The 24,669-nt window shown below is 36.5% G+C and overlaps 1 protein-coding gene across 2 annotated transcripts in view; it reads right to left on the bottom strand.

Moving 5' to 3' along the window:
• Positions 1 to 24,669, bottom strand: part of LOC112043619 (autophagy-related protein 16-1) — a 242,328-nt gene that overhangs the window by 9,605 nt on the left and 208,054 nt on the right. For both annotated transcript variants that reach the window (XM_024079115.2, XM_052883743.1), the window contains one exon: positions 12,532 to 12,670. In XM_024079115.2, the coding sequence (XP_023934883.2) occupies positions 12,577 to 12,670 (94 nt within the window). In that variant the 3' untranslated portion in view covers positions 12,532 to 12,576. The remainder of the gene's footprint in view (positions 1 to 12,531; positions 12,671 to 24,669) is intronic.

Below are 24,669 nucleotides of genomic sequence, written 5' to 3'. Positions count from 1 at the left end.
CAAGTAACTACTGCAAAGTGTCGACATATACTTTCTCTTGACCTGACTGCCATATTTTGTAATACGATGACTGTGAGACCCTAGGTGATTCGAGGTGAAAAAAAAATAATAATATTTCCCAGTCTTTTAAATATGACCAATATTCTCGTTCCCCTCCAATTAGTCAGAAATGACTGTGTTAGGAGTGGGTAAGACAACAGTCCAGCGTGCGGGAGATAGAACCCACGACCTCTGAGGAGGACGTCCGTTTTACCGTGAAGCTAGTGAGGTATATTAATCTAACTTTTATACCCTGTTTATACTCTGAGCTCTTTTACATCTACACTAAAAGCAACGAATACTGAATTAAAGCTCTTAGGTGCTCCTTCATAAACTAATATACGAAAAATATCAGTAATAAACATAATTGTTTATTACTCGTACATTTTTTCATTAGGCAAAACATTAAAGTCTTAACATAAAGTAATGTAAATTACGTTTTATTAACCCCTATAACTTACTCGCAATTAAAGATAAACGACTCGTTACGTATGTAATAAATTACATAACCAATACAATTTGTTAGATGCTAATAAATAAACGCAATAAACAATAATATTGGAATTGATATGTCTAATGAATGGTAACCGTTATTAACTGTTCTCGTATATTTGTATATCACCGCACTATTTCAAATCGAATCGGAGCCCTGGATTTATATCGTTCGTTAGTGGATCGCCGACGTTTACTAGGGTTCGATATCAAACATCTATATACGGAAATCGTTAGTAATAATTAAAACATATCTATTTGCATAAAAACTAGACACGTACTATCTTTCCCTTTCGCTCCGATTGCTAGTTACAATTTGCATGACAAAGATAATAAGCGAACGTAAAACAGCATTCGGATGTGTAAAACTGTGCTTAATGAACATAATAAGAACAATTTACTACTTTTTTCTCGGCACGTTTACGCAAATGGCGAAATGATAGCTCACAAAACGCGTGAAGATAATTTAATCATGATAATACACTAAACTGGCCCGGGGGCAAATCGTCCCGTTTAGGTGTTTAGAGGTAATAAGACAAAAAAAATTGCGACCCACATTTTTAAGACAAGAGATAGTATCACAAAAACTTAATGAATGGGACATAGGCAATGAGTGTGTTTCGTGCTCATTGTTGTCGATTTCTCATAGCGATTTGCTAATAACTGTTATTAGACCGCCTCCGGTCAGCTCTGGGTGTTGCGTGCGGACTACCGGCCTTGTCGGCGAGCAAAAAATACAATTATACCGAAACGGTATCACTAAATTAGTCTTATTAGGAGGTGATATGAGTGTCGCGGCGAGCGAAGTGTCTATAACCGACGTCGCCTTTTACCATAATAGGTAATGTAACGCTAGACTTAATTTAATAAGAAGCCGCATAAGTAATTCTAATTAGCTAACCAGGGATCATCGAACCTGTTCCCTTGATCTCGTCAAACGACTTCGGTGTAATATTTTCGCACAACAGTGACGGACGGAGACGCCTGGGGCGGAAAGTTTGCGTCCACATTTTTTACCGTTCAACACATCAATCTAATTAATTAATTAAAGCTCATATTACATAGTATTTACTAACCAATCGGATTTTTTGCGGACTCTGATCCAGTTTGCTCGCATGTGTCGGATTACTACATACGAAAACGTATTTGTATGTAATACTTTTACAACGCATTCACTGGTTAAAACTGAGATTTTGTTCCTGGTATATAATATTTATGTTTTTTTTTTTAATTTCCAAATCTTCCAAAGAAAAATAAGATGTAGACCCGTGGGAAATTTTTTTCCGGGATAAAAAGTAGCATGTGTATTAGCTAAGATATAATCTACCTCCATTACAAAATTTAGTCAAATCCATTCAGTAGTTTTTGCGTGAAAGAGCAACACGTCACGCATGTTGCAATAGTGATGAACAAAAAATAAACCCTGGCTGAGTTTGTTGTGGGCTCTTCTCAGATCAAGACGCGTTTGGAACCCTCGTAATTTTAATTTTAAGATTTCGACCAATTATTATCACCATTATCTAATAATATTGAAACCTATATACCTGACGTTTTGAAAGTGACTGTAAACTAAGCCTAATTGAAATAAATGAACTTTGACTTAATGTTGATGTATACCAGGTACTATATATATATATAATACATCCACGGGTCGATATTTTTTATGATCTATATTCTCACAAAGCTTTTTTAAATGTTGATAACATGTCTATGCTTTGTCTAATACATTAAGTTTACAGATTAACAAACATCATGTCGAAGTAGACCAACATAAAATTTACATAAATTGCCAAATGTCATGTTTTAGTGAATTCATCCAAATTTCAAGCAAATTAAAGTCATAGAACGCCATCATCATTGTTTTTAAGCTTGAGAACTTACACTATTACGTTTGGCCAGATACTACCGATACAAGTGTGAACGAGTCGTACAAATTGTATGCATTGGATACAATTTGTATGACTCGATATGGAATGGGAGTGGGCAATGGGAAATCTATGATACGTAGTTTAATAAATATATGTTTCAAAACAGCAAATTGAATTTAGCAGACGGATGAACGGATTTTGATACGGTATTTGTTTAAATAAATGTGATTTCTTGATGGTTCTATGTATTATGCACGAGTGGATTGGAATTGTTACGAATGTATTAGCGTTTTTCCATTATTACGGACGGACACTTACACAAAATTTACATTTCTAGATTATTTTCTAGCGGACGCCCGCGGCTTCGTCCGCGTGGAATTCAGTTTCTCACAAATCCCACGGGAACCATGGATTTATCCGGGATGAAAAGTAGCCTATGTGTTAATCTAGAAAAAAACCATTTTCATTTCAAATTTCAGCCCAATCGCTTCAGTAAGCGCAGCGCAAATTCGGAACAAACATACACACTTACACACATTTTCGCCTATAAAGTATCAGTGTGAATGAATTTTGCGGAATGTAAAATAAAATCATATGATGTTTCTAGATTATTTATTGGATTTTGTGGTCTTTTTTTAATTTAACTTGTTATATTCCTGAATAGTCGAGTTCAGATGCACCTCAATGACACCGTGAGATACCCTTATCGGGCCGAGCACCATTGATCCATGCCACGAGTCACGTACAAATAATAAATGCATGAATAATTTATCAATAAACTCGGATTATAACCACAAATCATGGTATTAGACACACGGCATATCGTGTTTCTTTTCAAATATTTTAATGTACGATTGAAAGAAATATGGCACAATATTTCATGACCCAATAGCAGTTTCAAATAACAAAACAGCTTATTTTAAGCACGAAGCCTCTATAAACCTATTTGGAAAGCCATTTGATAATATTTATAACATTTTGCCCTATACCTTTGTCTGCGTGACAAAAGCTATTTTAGGATTTGAACTTCGGATCAAATTATGATAATATTTTCATATCGAATGATATCTTACTTTAACTCATACAAATGTTTGAACTCATAGAAAAAGAAAATCTATATTCGGATGATCAAGTTGATCATCACCTTTACCTTGGAATAACATTAAATGCTCAATTTTCGTTGAAATATTATTATCGAAATCGGATTGGATAGGAAGAAGATAACATGAACTCTCTATTGCATTGCATTTATTACTTTGTTTTATATAAGAATTAAAGTTAGCATGCAAGAGGTGCTAACTTTCATGTTTTAAAAAAACTTGCCAATTGTATTTTTTACTAGACCAGAAACTGAAATTCAGTTTTTCACAAATCTCACGGGAACCATAGATGTTTCAGGATAAAAGTAGCCTATGTCTTAATTTAGCATATAAAATCTATGTTTACTTGAATTTAAGCCAAAACCATTCAGTATTCTTTGCGTGAAACAGTAACAAAAATCCATTCAATCTTTCGCCTTGGCGTTTAGTAGGATGTCAACAAAAAAATCACAATTATAAGCCTCTTATTTACCTGTACAATAAAAAAAATAGCAGATTAGCATTTACCAGCAAGGATGATCAATCCCAAAAATATAGTCACTCGAAAACTTCACACAGTACGGACATAGGATCAAAGATCTCACTCAGTCGAGTCATTGCTCACCTGTCCAATAGCTGAGAGGTGCAATTTCATTAGTTGCGATTCACCATATTCATTAGGCCGCACTTGAAGTCCAGTTACGTCAAGCTAACGTGTTATTTGTCCATCTGATGGATTGGCGGCGACAGTGGTGGCGGAATGTGGCCTTATCAGAGAGGAAACGATTAAGATCTGAGTAGTTCGTGTCGCGATCGCAGGGGTCATTACGCCGAAACGCCTGGACCGGCGTCGCCACACAACGGTACCTATAAGAGGCCGCTGTGGCGCTTGGGGCACTTTTTTGACAACATAATATCACAGCTTTGTTTACGGTAGCGGAGGTAATTAGCGAGCTATACAGCTGATAATGATCTGAAGATGATGTTTTAGATTAACACGTTTATGTCGTGTGATTGTGATGGAGCATCAATTTGTGGGGTCGTCTTTTGTGACGCGGAGTGTCATTTCGTTGTTAGAGAAATTGATACTATGACAGATCTTTGAGAAATGTACATACTTGAATGGATCTAACGATTGTAAATTTACTTGTACCACTATAACAAAACATGTAGTTGTGTATTAACGCGTAAGTGTAGGAATGTATCCCGTATAGAATACTGAATTATTGATACATCAAAATCCTACGAATTGGCGCTACATGTTCGTTTTTCCGAACAAAAGAAACTAGTAACTTTGGCAAATCTCGTAGGTTTGTACCAATACCACCGACAATGCTCGTAAAAAGGGGGTTGAAATTCATTTTCACGTATTGACTTTTTTACTAAAGCAACAATACGCAAACGTTTTTTACCTAGTTACTCGTATCTTTTTATCGTTATCAAATACTTAATCGCAAATAGGTATTCGTAATGGCAAAGGAACAAGTGTTATTAAGAAGCCTACACTTACAGTGTTGATTATTTGTTTGCAATGATTATTTGTTTTCTTTAAGTATTACCTAATAAAAAAATGTAATTATACTCGTAGATTTCCTTTATGTAAATTAAATAAATAAGTTGACCCGGCGAATATTGTTCTACCATATAAATGTCTCTTATACAAAAATACTAAAATCGCAATTAAAAATGGGTGTCGTGTTAGAAAGGTTACCAATACCTTACGAACTATTCTCATACCTATCTAGATACAAAAAAATCATTAAACTCAATCGAGCCGTCTAGCCATCGAGGAGGAGGCAACGTAACTTACCGTAGGTGATATCAACTTTAACCATATAGATATAGATAAGATAAATATCACTTTAGAATTTTTTTTAAACTATTTTCAAATATTGACTTAAAAAATTCATTACAGTTTTTATTTTTCACCAACCGCGTAATACAGTCCTCGCCTGCGCAGGATAGTGGTGAGGGTCATAACAATAGAGGACAGCGAAATTTTTTTTTGTAATAAATTAAATGATAATACAAATGTGCACGGTCCATTATAACGAACCGTTCGGCAAATTCATGTCGCGAGACAATATGGTCCGGCCGCGGTCGGCTCAAACCATACATACAGTCATACAAAAACCCAATGAAAGTCGAAAGTCAAGCTTTCACTTGTCGGCATTCATTGTCCCTCGCTATTCCACACTCATTTTTTAACAATAAAGTTTTCATATAGTTAATGGTCGAATTATTGGTAGAAGCCTAGGTGATTAGGTCAGGTAAGTTATTACAGACGAAATTGCTATGCGGTAGATGTCTGTCAGTCACCATTGACGGTTTATTAGATATTTTATTCATTTCGTGATGCCGTGTTATTATTTCTAACATAATAGAACCGAACATTTGAGATTAGAAAAAAGAAAGAATTCAGTTTAAAGTGCTTGCCATACATAAATAGGTTTTAGTTCATATTACAAAAAAAAAAAAACAAAGAGCGTTTTATAGCTTTATAAGGAAATTTTGTACTTTTTGCAGTGACTTTTCTTTTTCTTTCCAAAAACCCTTTGTAACGTAACAAAAATACACTACTGTACAAATAGCTTCAGTAGTTTCGGATGTCAGTCAGTTACTTCTTTATACACCACACTGATATTATAAAGGCGAAAGTATGCGTGTAAGTGTGTTTGTTTGTTCCTACTTTACGCTGCGGCCACTGTACCAATTTGGCTGAAATTTGGAATGGAAAGAGATTTTACTCTGGAATAACACATATGCTTATGCTATACTTTTCATCCCGGATAAAGACATGGTTCCCGCGGGATTAGTAAACAACTGAATTTCAGGCAAACGGAGTCGCGGCTGTCCGCTAGTATAGATAACAAATGTAAAGAAAATTAACAATGAGCTATTAAAATTTTTCGGTTCCGTAACGCGAGAGATAGCTTTCAAAGAACGATTTTATTGTACGAACAGTAATAATAAACTTAATTGCTGTTATTATCTCATATAGAGCTGTAAGTTCTTTTTGTATTCAATAAACCGTTGAAACAGATAGGTAATGGATTACTTTTAAATGTAAATAATTAGGTACTAATTATGATTACAGGTTCTGTTCCAGAAAGATGGTTTACAATTAAAGGACTTACGGCCAGTTTCTTCATCGCAAGTAACAGTCAAAGTAACGTCATAAATCAAAAGTGACGGTCTTATTCACTGAAAAATAAAGTCTTCTTTACTACTTACTACTTTTACTGTTACTTTAGCTTTACATGAAGAAACTGGCTGTTAATCAGAGCACACAGCATGTAAAATAAAGGTATGTCAGCACGACAGAAATACATCGTTAAATTATGATGATGATGATTTTTCGTCACCGTACAAAAGTGACGAAAAAATAAAGAACAATCGAAAATTCGTTGCTTAGCAACCTCTTATAGTCTGCGGAAATATGCATATAAACATGCTTTCTTTTTCATTACTAACGCTACTTCTGAAACTGAGAAAAATCCGTAGAACAACGAAATTAATCGACGTAGCCCAAAGGATTAGCAAATTAAAGTGGCAGTGGGCGGGCCATATCTATCGCAAAACAAACGGCCGCTGGGGCAGAGGTGTCCTGGAGACCACGAACCAGCAAGCGCAGTGTAGGACACCCTACAACTAGATGGTCCGATGACCTTAACAAGGTAGTGGGAAGTGGCAGGATGAGGAAAGCGGACGATCGTATGTGGTGGCGCGCTCTCTGAAAGGCCCATTTCCAGCAGTGGACTGATATAGGCTTATGGTGATAGCTTCTTCAGTCTCACATATAAACACCTGACTACACTTTACTAATACAGCCAAAGACTAACGATCTTTCAAAATTTATAATATCAATTATTAATATTATAATATCAACTATCTTAGCACCCATAGCACAAGCTACTCTGTATGCTTACTTTGGGGCTAGATAGTGATGTGTATTGTTTAAGTATATTTATTTATTTATTTAATTGTAACAATGTCTATATAGAAGAATGCCGTTAGTGTATGCTCCTTAGCAACATGTACTCGTACGTCGGTATGAAACATTATGTGAGGTTCTAAGTACTAACAGACTTGGTTTAATAAAAAAGTCCTGTAAAGAATTTGTCTAGATAGCGTAACACTGTCAACTGCGACCTTCACAAATTATGAACAGTACGGTGAACTCAACGAAGAAATTTACAGGTAGCAGTACATAGGTACAATGGTCACTTTTATGTGCATTTAACTTTATGGTGGTTAAAGTATGTTCGCGACAAAAAAAAAAAAAGTAAAAGCATTGCAATACAGACTTAGAGAACATTGCAGACTGGGCTGATTCAAATCAACTTCTCTTAAACTCAAATAAGACCAAATACATGATTCTTGGTACTAGGAGAAGTATCGAGAAAATTCCACACAATGCTCCCCCAGTATGTATTAGGGGCGAAGTTTTAGAACGTACAAATGAAACTAGGAACTTGGGTGTTCTAACTGACAGTGACCTTCGGTTCGAAAATTATTTACTTAAAGTAGTCCGAACTTGTTTTTACAAGCTAAAAATTTTATACCGCGTGCGACATTTTCTTGACATACGAGTGCGACTTAAGGTTTGCGAGTCTCTAATATTATCAAAATTAAATTACGCCGATGCACTGTATGGTCCTCGCTTATTAGCCCGTACTCAACGATTAGTGCAGCGAATACAGAATGCTTGCATTCGGTACTGCTACGACATCCCTCCCAGATCTCACATTTCACCATATATTAATAATGGCAACTTGCTAAATATGGCAGCTAGAAGAAAATTGCACTTGGCAACTCTTTTGTTTGGCATTCTTAAAGACAAAGAACCAAAATATCTCTTCGATAGATTGCATTGGGACAAAGAGTCTAGCGCCCGTTCTAACAGAGTCTGGACACTGAGAGCACCTCAACACTTTACTGCTGCGTTTCGGGGTAGTTTTAGATACGCTGCCACCAAGTGCTGGAATAATCTACCTCCCCCCATGCGCAATGTCAGTAAGTCCAAAGCCTGGTTTAGGAAATCGGTAAAAAACCTTTTACTTTTACAACAGCAGGGTAAGTAACAGTCTCCAATCCCAGGCTCCTCACCTACCCTCTTTAATTAATATTAAATAGTCTCCGCGAAGGTTTTGAGGAGGTAATTTTATTTATTTCTACTCTATATTATATTTCTCACTGACAACTACTAATAATTTATTTAACACATTATATATATATATATATATATATATATATATATAAATATATATGTATATATATATATATATATGTATATATATAAATATAATTATAAAGGTATATATATATAATTATTTATTATGTTCTTATTACTAATTATCAATTAGTAACACTTCTTCTTGTTGTTTCCGCCCGCGTCACCACATGGTTCCACGGAAGACCAGCGCTGCGCTGGTGCATCCATCACTAGCGTAACACATGCTGAGTGGAGACCATTTTGGTACCACACACATCATTTTTTTTTTGGATTAAATTTAATCATTAGTTTAATATCTTTAAATTATTAGTTTACTATATTTTTAAAATTTCTGTCTTTTGTTTTAGGTATTTGTTGTCTTTTGTGTATTATGTGTGTGTGTGTCCAAATAAAATAATTTTCTTTCTTTTCTTTCTTTCTTTCTTTCATTGCGAATGACTGAAGCTAGAAAACCCACTCATATATTCTTCTTTCATTATTGACATAATAGTCCATTTTATCTAATAAATGGAAACTGTATCAATTTTTGACTATTTTTTATCCAGCTGTAAGTATTTTGAGGAAACATGGCACAGTTATTTTTGTTGATATAGGGCTTCAATCATAGTCCTAAAATAAATAATGTAAAACAATCTTAAACGTTTGTATCATAATTCTGTAAAGTGATACAAAAGATATAAAAAAAAACTGCAAAATGCGTCTGTATCATTAAAGTAAATTTTTTTTATATTAAAAAAAAACTATTGTATTATGATTATAATATGCATAACTAGCGGACGCGTCCGCGTGGAATTTTGTTTTTTCACAAATCGCTCGGGAACCATGGATTTTCCGGGATAAAAAGTAGCCTATGTGTTAAACCATGCTATAATATATCTCAATACCAAATTTCAGTTAATTCGGTTCAGTAGTCGAGGCGTGAAAGAGTAACAAACATTTATATAATCAAAATCATCAGTTATCGCAAATATCGGGAAACCATGGATTTTTCCGGGATAAAAAGTAGCCTATGTGTTAATCCAAAATCTATTTCCATTCCAAATTTCAGCCAAATCGCTTCAATAGTAGCGGCGTTAAAGAGTAACAAACATCCAAACATCCATACAAACTTTCACGTTTCTAATATTAGTAGGATTTGTAATATTTGTGAAACATTTTCTGCAATTACCTACATATTATGTGAATAAGCTTCTACGTTTTAAATTCGGTTAAATAATATAGTTACATATATAACGCACTTTACGCGATGTGTCTCGTAAAATACACTTTATAATAAGTAACATAAATATGGATACATACATTTTCGGGTCCAGTTATTTTTGGCACTTCCTTGTCAAATTATTGTCAAGATGACATGACATGATAAGAACGTGACATGAATGAAAACGTTAATATTGTAACATTAAAAAGCACATGTAATTTAATACTGCTACTTGTGAAATGTTGAAAAACTTGTATCAATGTCGAGATTAATTGTCTTTTACCATTTAAGTACATGAATAATTGTGTTTTTGGTGTGAGGGCTAAGACACGACGCCGTTGGATGGTACAAAATCTGCATCAACCTCTTTTTTAATCAATGACAAGTTAGCCCTTGATTGCGTCCATAGACGTATATAGAGGGGCGCCGGGTGGGTCGTGCATTATCCTAGAATGGACCTGTGCCCACCCTAGGATTCTGGGCTACCGATATGGAATTCTATCATGATACTAATAATAGACATGATGTCGGGGGCCAGGCCCACCCTAGGAAATGATTCTAGATACGCCAATGAAGTGTCTCTTTATCTCACTTATTAAACATTGCATGCAGTGCATCGAGTAACGATGCAGTTAAAGATGGTAGCGGGCTTACTTAAAAAAGGTCCAAGTTTATTCTACCTATACCTCTGTCGGGTTCAAAGCGGCATCGTACCGGTACGCTTTATCACTTGGCGGTACATCTTTGCCGGTAGGGTGGTAACTTACCACGGCATATGCCAGACCACTAGACTAGGCCTGAGCCAGTCTAGAATAACCTGAGCTGAGGATTAAATCAAGGACCTCTCTGTTGACCTTGACATTAATCGCTTCATAAAACTGAAAAAACTTATTTGAATCGCGCTTGATGAATTTTCTTTTTGTTTAACCGCATGTTGGTAATGCAGTTTGGTATTGTATTTAGGAATTCATAATTGCCATGCTATAAGTTTCTTACAAGTGGCACAAGTTGGTAATTAAGGTCGAAGCGAAAATTTAAACAGCCCCAAAAGATTAATTATCAATTCACGACTGTATGAATTATTATACTTCATTTTCAATCAATTAAAAAAGCATTAAGTTAAAACCACCATATAATGCACAGTGGGTGGTGAGGTATCTATAGCATAGTACGAGTATACATAATATAGAAAAGTGTAATTTAAAATTATATTACTCAGTCAAACAATCAGTCTTTGGCTACTTAACTAGACGAGAAAATCAGTCGATGGAAGTCCACTGCAGGACATAGGCCTTTTGTAGGGACTTCCAAACATCACGATATTGAGCCACCTGCGTCCAGCGAATCCCTGCGACTCGCTTGATGTCATCTGGTGGTGAGTCGACCGACATTGCGCTTACTAGTGCGGGGTCGCCATTCCAGCACTTACGACCGAGTCGACCCGCTTGATTTCTTCAGTCCACCTCCACTAGGTGGACTGAAGAAATTAAGCGGGTTGCAGAGAACCGCTGGATGCTGGCGGCTCGAGACCGTTTTGTTTGGAAATCCATGCAAGAGGCCTATGTCCAGCAGTGGACGTCCATCGGCTGATAATGATGATGATGATGATCAATGCGTATATAGGTCAAGTGAAACTTGACCTATATACGCATCACACAGCGGGTAAAGGAAGAAGTTAAAGTACAAGAATATAATATTATTTTTTTTACTCAAAACGACGTACTAGTATTTCATATCAAATGTTTAGTTAAATGGTTGTCTAATATATCAATATTTAATTATTTATATCAAAATTGCCGCACAGATAATTATTTACACAGTCTCATGTACTCGGCAGGTCATCGAAAGCTAATTTTCATTACACGCCCCTTCGTCGTCGCCAATAAAAGCGACTTTGTAGCTTTAATAGAAACATCGTCTAGCTATTAGCACGAAAATCATATTTGTATTAACAAGCTGCTAACTAATGATTTTATAAGCGAACGCTCGCGACGTCGTCCGCCTGAAATACGGTTTTTTACAAATCCCGCGGGAACCATGGATTTTTCAGGTATGTATTAATAGAGTAAAATCTTTTTCCATTCCAAATTCCAGCACAAATCGCTTCAGTAGCTTTTGTAAAGGAGGAACAAACATACACACTTACACACAAACTTTAACCTTTATAATATTGGTGTAATTTACTAGCGACGTCCGTGACTTTGTGCGCGTGAAATTCAGTTTTTCACAAATCTCGCAGGAACCATAGATTTACTGGAATATAAAGTACCCTTTATGATGTTAAATAACTTCGTTTATCTTTCAGTGAAGTATCATTGAAACCCGTTCAGCCGTTCCAAAGATTAACCGAAAAATAGACATACAGACAGACAATTATTTTTAAAAAAGCTCATTTATGTTTTGATATCGTGTAAATAACTAAAATCACTTGAGAAAGCAGTAATTTTGAAAACACATACAGACACTTACTTTGGTATAGATTGTTAGCGTTTTCACCAGCTTTGTTACCATTCTGTTGGGATATGGCATAAAATACTCGCTGATAATGCAACTTTCTGTCGTTGAAAGGATTGAACTTTGTTTTATAATATGTTTAAATGATTGTACTTTACTTACTTCTTCTGCTGGTGGTACTGAGAGGGTGGCCAGTTCTGTTGCCTGTCACAAATCTCCCCAAATGACTGCGCGCTTCCCTCGATCAACCGACGCCAGCAGGCCAGACTGTGAATGCCATGAAACCGCCGTTACAGCAGACCTGATAAAAAAAATCAAACTTTAAAATTTATTTCCACCACGTGGTTATGAACACTACAAAAGCTGATTGATGATGTGAGATTTAATCCGCACGTTACATAGTGGTAACTACAGGCGTATTTGTATAGAATGTCATACAAGTGCGTCCACTGATCCGCATCGAACGGATTTTTTCTACCGTTAACTTAAAAATCCGTTTGATGCGATGCGACCGATACGTACGATGCGGATCGGTGGACGTCTGCCATTTGTGGTACTTCACAAATATTATGTCGGTATGTAAATAATGTACCCAAATAATTTATAGTACTATTATAAAACACTACTTGCTACAAGATGGTTTGCATGAAATCGTCAAAGAGCTTTGACATTTCCAGTGTCGACTTAGCGCTAAATATGGTTCATAGCGAAATATCTTCCTAACACGGGCTCACGACTGGAAACAAATGGCCTTTATTGCATCCATGAGCTTAGTTGCCATAGAAATTGTATCAAACTCATTTTGCATCAGTGTTCATACTAAAAGTATGTTTAACTCAAAACCACGGTGTCATCTAGATCAGGGTAACAGCTGACAATCAGCGCCATATGCTTCAGCATTTGCTAGGTTCATGCAGAACAATGCTGAGCTGATAGGTGCCTTTTTCAAGGTTGTGCCAAACATAACAGAGTGGTGTTCGATGCGTTACTTGGGTTATGGTTTTTTCTTGCCCAAGTTGAGGCGTCCGACAATACAATAGTGCTCAGGCATTGTGGTGTGTGGCACAATCTTTACTAATATTATAAAGCTGAAGAGTTTGTTTGACTGAACGCGCTAACATCAGGACTTACTGGTCCGATTTGAAAAATTCTTTCAGTGTTAGATAGCCCATTTATCGAGGAAGACTATAGGCTATATTTTATCTCCGTATTCCTATGGGAACGGGAACCACGCGGGCGAAACCGCAGAGGCGTCTTAAAATAAACGCCATTTTTTTCTTTCTAAAATACGACGCTCTTGATTTGCGCCATTATCAAATACTCATGATACAAGTGTTACGGGGCCTGTTCCCCGACATAATCTAAGGTTAAAAGGTCATAAAATGCCAACAGATAGTGCTGTTTTATGACGAAACTGGTGCATTTTATGTTGGAGTCGGCTGGACCGTTACACTTCTGAGAACACTCGTGGTGGCTATGAACGGTATCCCACGTTATAAGGTCGTACATTACAAATATTATGTCGGCGCTTGTATTCGTGTCACTAACACTTATGAGATACTCATCGTGACTTTTATTAATACGCAGCGCCTAATGAGACCGACAAAAAAATTAAGAATACATCATCGGTGTTGGCAGTTTGCTATTGTCAATGAATCGCGGTCAGGCTTTACTGTATATGAGTTTGGACAAACAGATTAAATTATAATCGCCGAAATATATAGTTGGAGAGCCAGCGACAATCAGACATTCGCCATTTTATAAAAGCTGACAGTTTGTCAGCTCATGATCCTGTCACTTTGGGAGGTAGCAGGATTTATTAAGGAACCAGTGTTAAGTAAAAGGTGTATTTTTATATTTTCCTCAGCATAATATAAGAACTTATATCGCCATTCGCCAGTAATTTAGCTTCGCGGCAACCCTTCGAAAAACACTAAGTATTCAAGATAAAATTTTAAAGGTCTCTAACGATTTTTAAACTCCATAATTTGCTATCGTAGTTAACTATGAGCTCTTTTTTTATTCTTCACAAGTTATTCCTTGACTGCAATCTCACCTGATGGTAAGTGATGATGAAATCTAAGATGGAAGCGGGCTAACTTGTTAGGAGGAAGATGAAATCCACACCCCTTTCGGTTTCTACACGATATCGTACCGGAACGCTAACTCGCTTGGCGGTACGTCTTTGTCGGTAGGGTGGTAACTAGCCACGGCTGAAGCCTCCCACCAGCCAAAACATATGCTACACAGTACAGCTTCTATTACACATGAGCATACACTATTAATATGAACTGACAAAATTTCAGCTATCTCTTAGTCTAATATGTACATAAAAAGGTATCGATAGTCTACGCGGAATAGATGATTTGGTGCGCCGTTTCGATTGTCGGAAGCCGCTATACGGTTTTATATCTCATTATGCAGGTTAAGGTCTCATAAACAAGAATTAGAGTGAATTTGCTCGGTTCGTTTACACATACCGCTCCCGGTTGCGTTTAACGAGCTAAGGAATATCCGATATGGTACTAGGAAGCGACGGTAATACCTAGTGAAATAGCGTACAATTGTGTTTGAAACGCATACGCAACAAAAGGGATATAACAGTATATTATTTATTTTATGGAGATAACGAGATATACGGCCACATAAAATACATTGTTAATCTTATGTTTTGGCGTTTATGTATTATTAATAGATACACACCGACCAATAGACAGCTATTAAGTTTACAATTCTGTTTATAGATGGCGATCGTTTTTTTCGATTCGAAAGAAATTACCATATTCATTCAACGTAGTTTGTCTGAGTTTTTAATCAGTAAAGAAACAATTTTTTAATAATTGGATACGTTACAACGACCAATCGTAGGGCAAAATTTAGTAACGGTAATCAAACAATAAATCATACTGGCAATGAATATTGAAAACATTATTAAATTGCTAAGTGGATGTAAGTAATTATTTTTATTTACGATTTGTGGAAATGTTATTAAATGGCATCAGGTAGGTAAGTTTTTAAAAGTATAATTTAATGGTAGGTAGATATAGTCAAATCGTAATGCACGCGATTGACGATCAATTATTCTCACGTTTCTGCAGCACCCACGACTCTGATCGTGTATTGGTCACTGCGTGCATGACGGCTCGACTTATGAAACGTCTACGCTGCCGTTGGCGCTGCAGAAACGAAGACTACTTGACCGTCAATGGCTGACTTAAGGTAAAGCGGAGCGGGAGATTTAAATTAAATTATAATAAAAGAAAAATATGACACTATAAACAAAAATTAATAAATTCTTAGAATTTTAATCTTAACTTCACGTTAAAATACAAAGCTTTAATAAGGTTATAATATTAATATATATGAGCACTGTTCGATATTTTTGGTGTTTAAGAATATTAATCTCCTGATATAAGTGTCTTACTTTGTCACTTCGGTAATTAAGAACATAAATAATTGATCTCATTTAATGGTCGCGTCATAGAATAAACCCATACCTAATATATATGAGAGAAATATTTCATACTTATAGACAATTAGCAGTCTACCACGACTTTGTTCAGGTGAATGTTTAAATATGCAGTGATAAAATTACTAATTTCTGGCTTTGGCCGTGGCTAGTTATCACCCTACCGGCAAAGAAGTATCGCAGGGCGATTTAGCGTTCCGGTACTATGTCGTGTAGAAACCAGAAGGGGTGTGGGCTTCCATCTTCCTTCTAACTAGTTAGCCCGCTTCCATCGAAGATTGCATCATCACTTACCATCAGGTTAGATTGTAGTCAAGGGTCAACTTGTAAAGAATACAAAAATAAAAAGAAACTTTCATTAAAAAAATATCGATATTTTGTATGTAATGATCATGTACTACTCTACTACTGAATAAGAGCCAACAAGAAACTGAGCAGTCGGTCTTTTTAAATCTTCTTATACATACCTACCTGTAAAAGATAACTTATGGAAGAAGAGGTATAAGGATAACATAACTGATCTGTGTCGAGGAAAACACCGTTCTACATTGTCGAAACCAGAGGTTCCCAAACTTGATAGGGCTCCGTCCCAAACAAAAAAGGACGAAGTCCGGGACCGTACCCCTCGACCGTATAAAAAGGGGAAAATAATTCGCTGACGCACTTACTATTTTCATAGGTTATTAAATTGTCATCATCACATACAAAAATAAATAATCATTGTAAATTAATAGTTTCTGTTACAGTCTGCGGCCCTCCGGATGTTATAGCTTGGCAACTTCGTTCGTAACACTCCCGATGCGAGAGCGGGCGAGGGGGCGCGTAGTGACGAATGAAAAACCCACGACCGACACACCTCACTTCCCCGCACGCACGATTTCACATCCGCGCAGTCTTTCCCCTCGTCGCCCGCATATCATGGGAGTGTCATCGACGAACTTGCCAGACTATAGCACAATCGGTCAGTTTATCTTATGTTGTAGGGCTCGCGACCCACCTCTGGGTCGCACCCATACTTTAGGAACTCCTGGTCTAAACGTAGATACCTTAAGATTGACGGTATAAATATGGGCAGAGTCTGTAGCTATTCAAGTCACGTTTTGATACATAACCGCATTACACGCCTACCGTATTCGGGAACAGGTTCCCCAATAAAGCAATTTCAAGAATCTATTCGCGGTCGATAGCCTCGTGTTCACAAAAACCTAACCAACGCGTTAACATCAAGTTAACTTCGGTAACCGACACAGACTCAGCAGATATCATTATTCTATTTTAACGGCGTAATACGAGTACAAGGTCTGACCTACCTTCTCTTACAGGAGAGGTGATAATGGAGCTTACACCGACTGCTGCGGCTCGGCGGGTTGATAGATTGATAATAATGTTAAATTCTTTAACGACCACTCTGATGTTGATAATAATGATAGGACCTTGCTCTAGAAATTACCGCCAAGTAGAATGTTGAGTCAACTATTATTGTTCCGATAGTCGTTTTAGTCAATGGTCATAGAGCGAAAAGCTTTGACCAACACTAAGAAGCTTTCGCTGAGCTGCTAAATCAACAGTCAGATACAGGAGGCAGTGATTTTTTAAGACGGCTCGTATTGTGAGGAGGCTCCTCACTCTGGAGCCCTGACCATCGGTTGCATTGCTATAATTAAAAAAGGATAATTACGTAAATTACGGGTACCTACAGCTTAACGAGCTCTCTGAGGTATGGAGGTCCTTTCCAACTTCTTAGAAGAAAGTTCACCTATGTAATAGCTGGACCTAGGACCAAACCCAGGATATCGTGATCTGAAGCCATATAATCGATGCACATGACGCAACGAGAGAGTTCTCAGCAGTAGAACCTCGTAAGTATAAGTTACTGAATACATCTCAGAGGAGCAATAATAATATACGAGTATTTATAACCATATACATTGCAGTAAACGGAAACTTACACCCGTTACTTAAGTAACCTTGGTTATCATATCATCATCATTAGGTACTCGGACCCACCGCGCATTAGTAAGGTCTATCCTTATAAGAAAGCAGATTTGTAGCTTAGAGCCACCATGCTGGTCCAATGCAGGTTGGTAAGCTTCGGGTGATAATGCGTAAAACGATCATTATTAGATATTAAAGTCCGGCCGCTCAGATATTGCGTTTATGACAGGTCGGGATCGAGTGGGCGATGTAACTTCGAAGTAACGGTAATATTTTGAATATATTTCATTAAGTTTAAATAACGAGTAGTAACATTAAAAATAGAATAACTATGCTAACTTACAATAAACGTATTAATTTTGGGCTAAAAATTAATTAATTAACAAATATAAAAAGGTGACACTGACAGCTGTCAGAAATGCAATCTCTGAGCGGCCAGACTTTAATAATAATTACTGGAATCAACAGCTTAAGGCGCTTTCCGAAGCATGAATATGTAATAAATCATCAATTTTCCAAATCCGGACTGTACTAGAATCATAGACAATCAAATATTATTATGCACTAAGGAGTTCCAAATCCGGAGTGTACTAGAATCATAGACAATCAAATATTATTATGCACTAAGGAGGACCGAGTCAAGCGAGTTGCAGGGAGCCGCTGGAAGATGGCGGCTGGAGACCGTAGGGTTTGGAAGTCTATGCAAGAGGCCTATTTCCATCAGTGGACGTCCATGTTAATGAATTATGATTAACATGGACGTCCACTGATGGAAATAGGCCTCTTGCATAGACTTCAAAACCCTACGGTCTCGAACCGCCGTATTCTTCATGATGAAGAATACATCATCATCAATAATCAAGTGGTTAGCGGTGATGAATACGAACATTATAAAGTTAAGTTTGCTACATGATAATGGTCCACAGATAGCTTGCATCACGGACACATTAATTATCCTAAAAATGAAAAAGTTATCGTACGTACCTATCCTTGAAACTACTTTAAACCGCACAACAGATAGAGTTCGCGAGTGTCTTCTAAGAGCATATTTTTAGCCTCATATAAATGAAATAGTACTAAACCTACTCGTATTTGTCCACACAGTGTTGCAAGAGGAAATTTGAAGCAAAGCTGGAATTTTACGAGAACCACGACTTAGCGAGTTATGTGAGCACGCACGGGACATTAGTTCGGTTTGCAGTTAAAAGTGGTTCCGTATCTAACGAGTTAAGGAGCTTAATAGAAGGTTAATAGATACAGAACATGATAAGCCAAAATATGGGATGTTAGATTTTAATCTAATAAGTCTTAAATAAAGTGGCTGTTGTGCGAATATACCCGATTGCTAGAAAATATTTTCTAATAATAATAAATTTACCGAGTAAAAGTTAAGTGCTTTTAAAAGGCCCACCTGTTGGACAAAGGCTCTGTTCAGTTGAGAGGAAATTTGTGTCAGATGAGACAAACAATTTTCAAATTATTTTTGTACACAGATAATATCAGATTTGGAAAGGAACATACGTTTCTGGCCATTTTACCTAATTTTAGAATGTTAATTGCCGATCTATCGTGTTGTATGAATTAATCAACATCATCATCATCATCATCATCATCATCATCATTATTAAACAATAGAAGTCCGCTGTTGGACATAGACCTCTTGTTCATCATAACACATTGGTTCATTACCACGTCCATGGTGTTGGTGATGTCAATTTCCTCAATAAGCCTCAATAGCTCAACGGTTAGAGCGGTCTGACTCAACACGGAGGGGTGATGGTTCGATCCCCGCCCCTTTGGTCCATTGTCGTACGCACTCCTAATACAGTCTTTTCGGACTAGTTGGAGGGGAAGGGGAATATTATTTAAAAAAACATCATTAACCTGCAGCAATTATGATTGAATTATAACAAAACGAACAACAATAATTTTGTCAAGTTATTTTAGAACGGAACTTGACAAATCTACGCGGCAACTGCACCCACATCCGACATAGTATATCCAACTTTTCATTCCGATACTAGAGATACTTGTGGACGAGATTTGACTCCACAATATTCAATTGCAGCGATTGCCAATGTCCATAGAGAGATTGCAAATGACTTTAAAAGTTCGTTTATCACAGTTTCTGCGCGGAAAAGACGCACGGCAACCTGTGTGGTACGTTAACATTTATTGCCCACAATTAAATTTAATATGCCGAAGAAGAATTCACTTGCTAAGAATGAAAATGAATGCTAATTGCTAATACATTCTCACATTAGCGTAATCTATCTAAGTCCGAACTGCCTTGTTGGTCCAGTGGTTAGCCTATCTGGTTTCGGACCAAGAAGTCCTGGGTTCGAATCGGGTTATGAAATAAGCTTTTCATTCTTGACATAGCAATGCACATTTTTAGCCAGAATTTGGGTATTATGCCTCGGAGAGCGTGTTAAGCTGTCGGTCTCGGTCATAATCATTAACATCTGATAGACATAATTATCAACCCATATTCGGCACACTGCTGCGCTCGAGTCTCCTCTCAGAATGAGATGGGTTAGGCCAATAGTCCACCACGCTGGCCCAGTGCGGATTGGCAGACTTCACACACGCAGAGAATTAAGAAATCTCTGGTGTGCAGGTTTCCTCACGATGTTTTCCTTCACCATTTGAGACACGTGATATTTAATTTCTTAAAATGCACACAACTGAAAACTGGAGGTGCATGCCACAACCTTCGGGATCGGAGGCAGAGGTCACATCCTCTGGGCTATCATGGCTCAACATATTCAACATATATATGTATATATAGTGATTGTTAAATATTCAAAACATTATCATTTTGGTGAGTCTAAGCTTGTTTCTTCTTCTATAAGGAGAGTAGCATGGTCCTGAAGTGGGCCGTCAAAATAATGATAATAATGATAATGATCTACGTCCAAATCACCATTTCTATCAGCTGAGATCGCACTAGAACGCGGTGCTGTCAACGATAAATAAATGTACACAATTTTCGGCTTCTTCACAATCAGATAAGACAATTAATTTACTTTACGTCCCACTTATTTTATATATTTCATTGAATTCCAGAAATAGCATTGGTGACTAATATCCGCTCTTTTAGTTGCTGGTAGCACTCGACACTATTAAAGATAAAGATTAAAAATAGTATCTAGTTACTTTAACAACTTGCACGGCGAGCTTCTAACATGGCTAACTCGATTTTAACTTTACGACTTAACGTTATTAAAAGTAATATAAACTGCAATGGCTGTGTTATTTTGGGAGCCGTAAGTGCGAGTTACATAAGTTTAAATATTAAACCGTTAGAAGTAGAAATGTTTTCTTAAAGACAGGAAAGGAATGCATATTTATTTAAATTCAGTTAAAAAATTAATGCTGTATGCATTGTAGTAATCTTCTAGCCTTGCATTGGAAAAACGGGTAACGTAAGCTGAAACTTCACACTTCAATATACAGTAGATTATCGAGCACGGTAATTTTTTGGTAAATTTTCGAAAATCAAACTTAACTTGGTCGGTTTATCGCACCCTAAACTGCATACTAAATTTCATGAACATCCTTAAAGCAGTTTAAGAATACGGGGACAATGCCTATGACACTTAGAAATAACCTGGCTTTCTAGTGATAAAAGAATTTTACAAAAAGGTTTCGTAGATCCAGAGATTACCGCCCTACAACACTACAAACTTTACTATATACTATTACTACACAAGAATTGCTCGTAAAGGTATTGGAGATAGTTTTTTTTATAGATCTACTTTTATTCTCGGCGTTACCGACAAAATAAGCAAGTACCTAAAGTTATACAAATTGACTGTAGATATCACATATTAACTATAATAAAGTTGCTAACATCATAATTCTTAACTAATACATAGGATAATCGTATTAGACTTTCTTTCCAATAAATGTTTCGTATGAGTATTAGATTTACCTTTAGTTTAAGATTTTATCGTAAAATATGAATAAATCTTGATAAATGAAATGGAATACTTATAGCTTAGATAACGTTAAAAGCTTAATTTTGATAAAATCTGGATTCCAATCTAATTGCTAGTGGGATTTTACAAATAAGATTTGATTAATCTTGTAGTAAGACATAGATTGGAATGAGTAGTAATGAGGAAATATGCTTAAGCCTGCATAGAAGAGATAGAGAGAAATAGCTTATGTGTGAGGTAAACTAAATACGAATTAATCTATACTAATATTATAAAGTTGAAGAGTTTGTGTGTTTGATTGAACGCGAAAATCTCAGGAACTACTGGACCGATTTAAAAGTTCTTTCAATGTTAGATAGCCCATTTATCAAGGAAGGCAATGGACTATATATTATCCCCGTATTCCTACGGGAACGGGAACCACGCGGGTGAAACAGCGTGGCGTCAGCTAGTTAATAATATAACTACTGCTTAAGCTGCGAATAGCTAAAAAAAATAAGAGCTGATTGCTACTATTAATTCTATAAGCTTTGCATAATAATTCGACAGTTATTTAAATTGCCAATTAACATCCTAACTAATCTTAACGTAACACTTTTTTGTATCATTCGTCTTAATGTGATTTTTACGAGACGATTTCATACATTTCATTAACGACTGAATATTGTATCAAATTACTGAGGAAATAATATAATCTAACATGCACCGACTACACGCAATATCGCAGTTAAGTATAATAATAAAGCAGAAAGAAGCTCTACATCACTGTACGATGTTAATTATGTCGCTATTTACTCCCACATTATATTGCTTTAATACAACTTTGAAGTGGGCAGTAAGTCGGTACTTAATAAACTGCTGGAATTATTTAAAGAGATTTCACGTATACTTTGTTGAGCGGCAATTGATTAGGTTTCTGGGTTAAAAGCGAGCGATAAAATGAAGTGATAAAGTATAAAACAAGTTGATTGATTCGCGAAATAAAGCTTCTGACTTTTTGCACGTTACTCACGGAGTAAACTTTCACGTGTCGATAAATAATAGGCCCGGAATTGGGTTAAATACATCACTAAAATATAATAAGTGTAGCCCGTAAATCTTGCACTATAAGTATCAAGTAGTCAATCAATATAATAAAGCCCGATAATGGCGTGCTTAACCTTTGAAAGTAACGCTAAATTTCTGTCCCACTTTGGTGTCTCGGCAGTGGATCTTTCCAGTGGCGGATTTACAAGTTTGCCGCCAGTAGCCTGTTTTTGATGCTTCAATTACTTTAGTTTTGATCTTCAGTTATACAGGTGGTTGAAGCATCAGACACCACAATAGTGCTGACTTAGGCATTGTGGTGTATGGCTTAATTTTCAAATAAACGTATTTACTTTCTTTCTTCTTTCATTTCTTTCTAATGATGATTTTTTTTTCAAATAAACATTTTTGGGCCAAATTTACAGCCCCCTAAAATTTGCTGCCTTAGGCTTAGCCTGTTGGTAAATCCGCCACTGGATATTTCTTTATCGGAGTCCGGAGTCTTGTAGCTATTATGTTAAATAATTTTCCCAAGGTGCAGCCACGGTATCTTGGATGATACAAATCGGCGATAGCGGCGATGGGGCTACGCAATAAATCATAATGTTCGCGGACGACAACACTAAATACGTGTCGCACATAGTGTTGCCAACATCAACTTTCCCAATTCCCCATAAATCAAACCAAAACTCCCCGATTTTGGAAAAATAAAATTATATAACCCCACATATTCCTCTAAAAATAGAGGAAAAGTAATTTTAATGGATTTTTCATCTATATTTAATAATATTTTTGCCATATTACAATGTAACATTTTTTATCTAAACAATCATCCTGATTTTATTTAGTATTCATAAAAGTAGATAGATAGTATAGTTGTAGAATTAAAAAAAATACCTGCAGTTGGGGAAAACTCTCCCGTGAGGAAAGAAGTTAGGTACATTAAAATTATAACAATAACTTAAAAACAAGGCCTTAAAGTTAGAATCCAAGATTATCTTACATACATTTGACACATTGAAAATATGTTTAATATAAATGTTATGTTATTATGTTATGTGTTTATCTATATATATCTTGAAAATGTGTTCAGTTCCGTCGTGACCACGATCAATGCAACTGGGACGAAATACCGATATTAAAAATCCCGTCGTTTTATCGTGATGTGTACCCATTTAAATAATATTCATAATGTTTATTTATAGAAAATACGCTATGATTGCTCCCCAGTTCAGTCTACTGCACCGCGTAACAACTTCATTCTTTAGGTCCCCACATACAACCAATCCACACAATTGGGCAATTGTCCAAAATTGATATTAAATTCCCCACAATTTAGGGAATTCCCCACATATCAGCAACACTCTGGCACATGCTAGCGACCGCACGCTGCGTGCGGACAGCGGCCGAGCGGTGCGGCGCACATTACAAAGATAACATTCAAACGCCCGATCGCCACCCATCACACTGACATCGCTCCGCAGTACAACTCCGGAAACCTTCTCTCCCCGTCCGACTTCGATCACGCAAGCGCAAACTGAAATTCAAAGCGAACTCTATATTTAACCTGTGACCCTACGTACGTGAGTTGAACGGCATAAAATGAAATGTTGCGTTTTATAATTGATCAAAAGTACAATTTTTTAAAAGTTTTGTTTAAATTGCACTAGTAGGTACTAGTTTAGTGTACAAATTTATAAATTACAAGTATGTACCCGTATATACCTAAGAGGACTAAAGTGAGATTTGATGAAATACGCGATGTATTTCGTAACTTTGTTACTTCCTATTTCGAGGTCTACAGAATTTTAAATTTTATATTTATTATCTCATCCATAATAATAGTAAAATACGAAAGTAGGGTAGGTATAGGGATAGGGATAGGAGTAGGATAGGGTAGGAGTAAACTGGGGTAGGATAGAGTAA

This window comes from Bicyclus anynana, chromosome 10 (genome assembly GCF_947172395.1).
Source record: "Bicyclus anynana chromosome 10, ilBicAnyn1.1, whole genome shotgun sequence".
Taxonomy (NCBI): Eukaryota; Metazoa; Arthropoda; class Insecta; order Lepidoptera; family Nymphalidae; genus Bicyclus; species Bicyclus anynana.
This window is presented reverse-complemented; position numbering and strand designations above follow the sequence as displayed.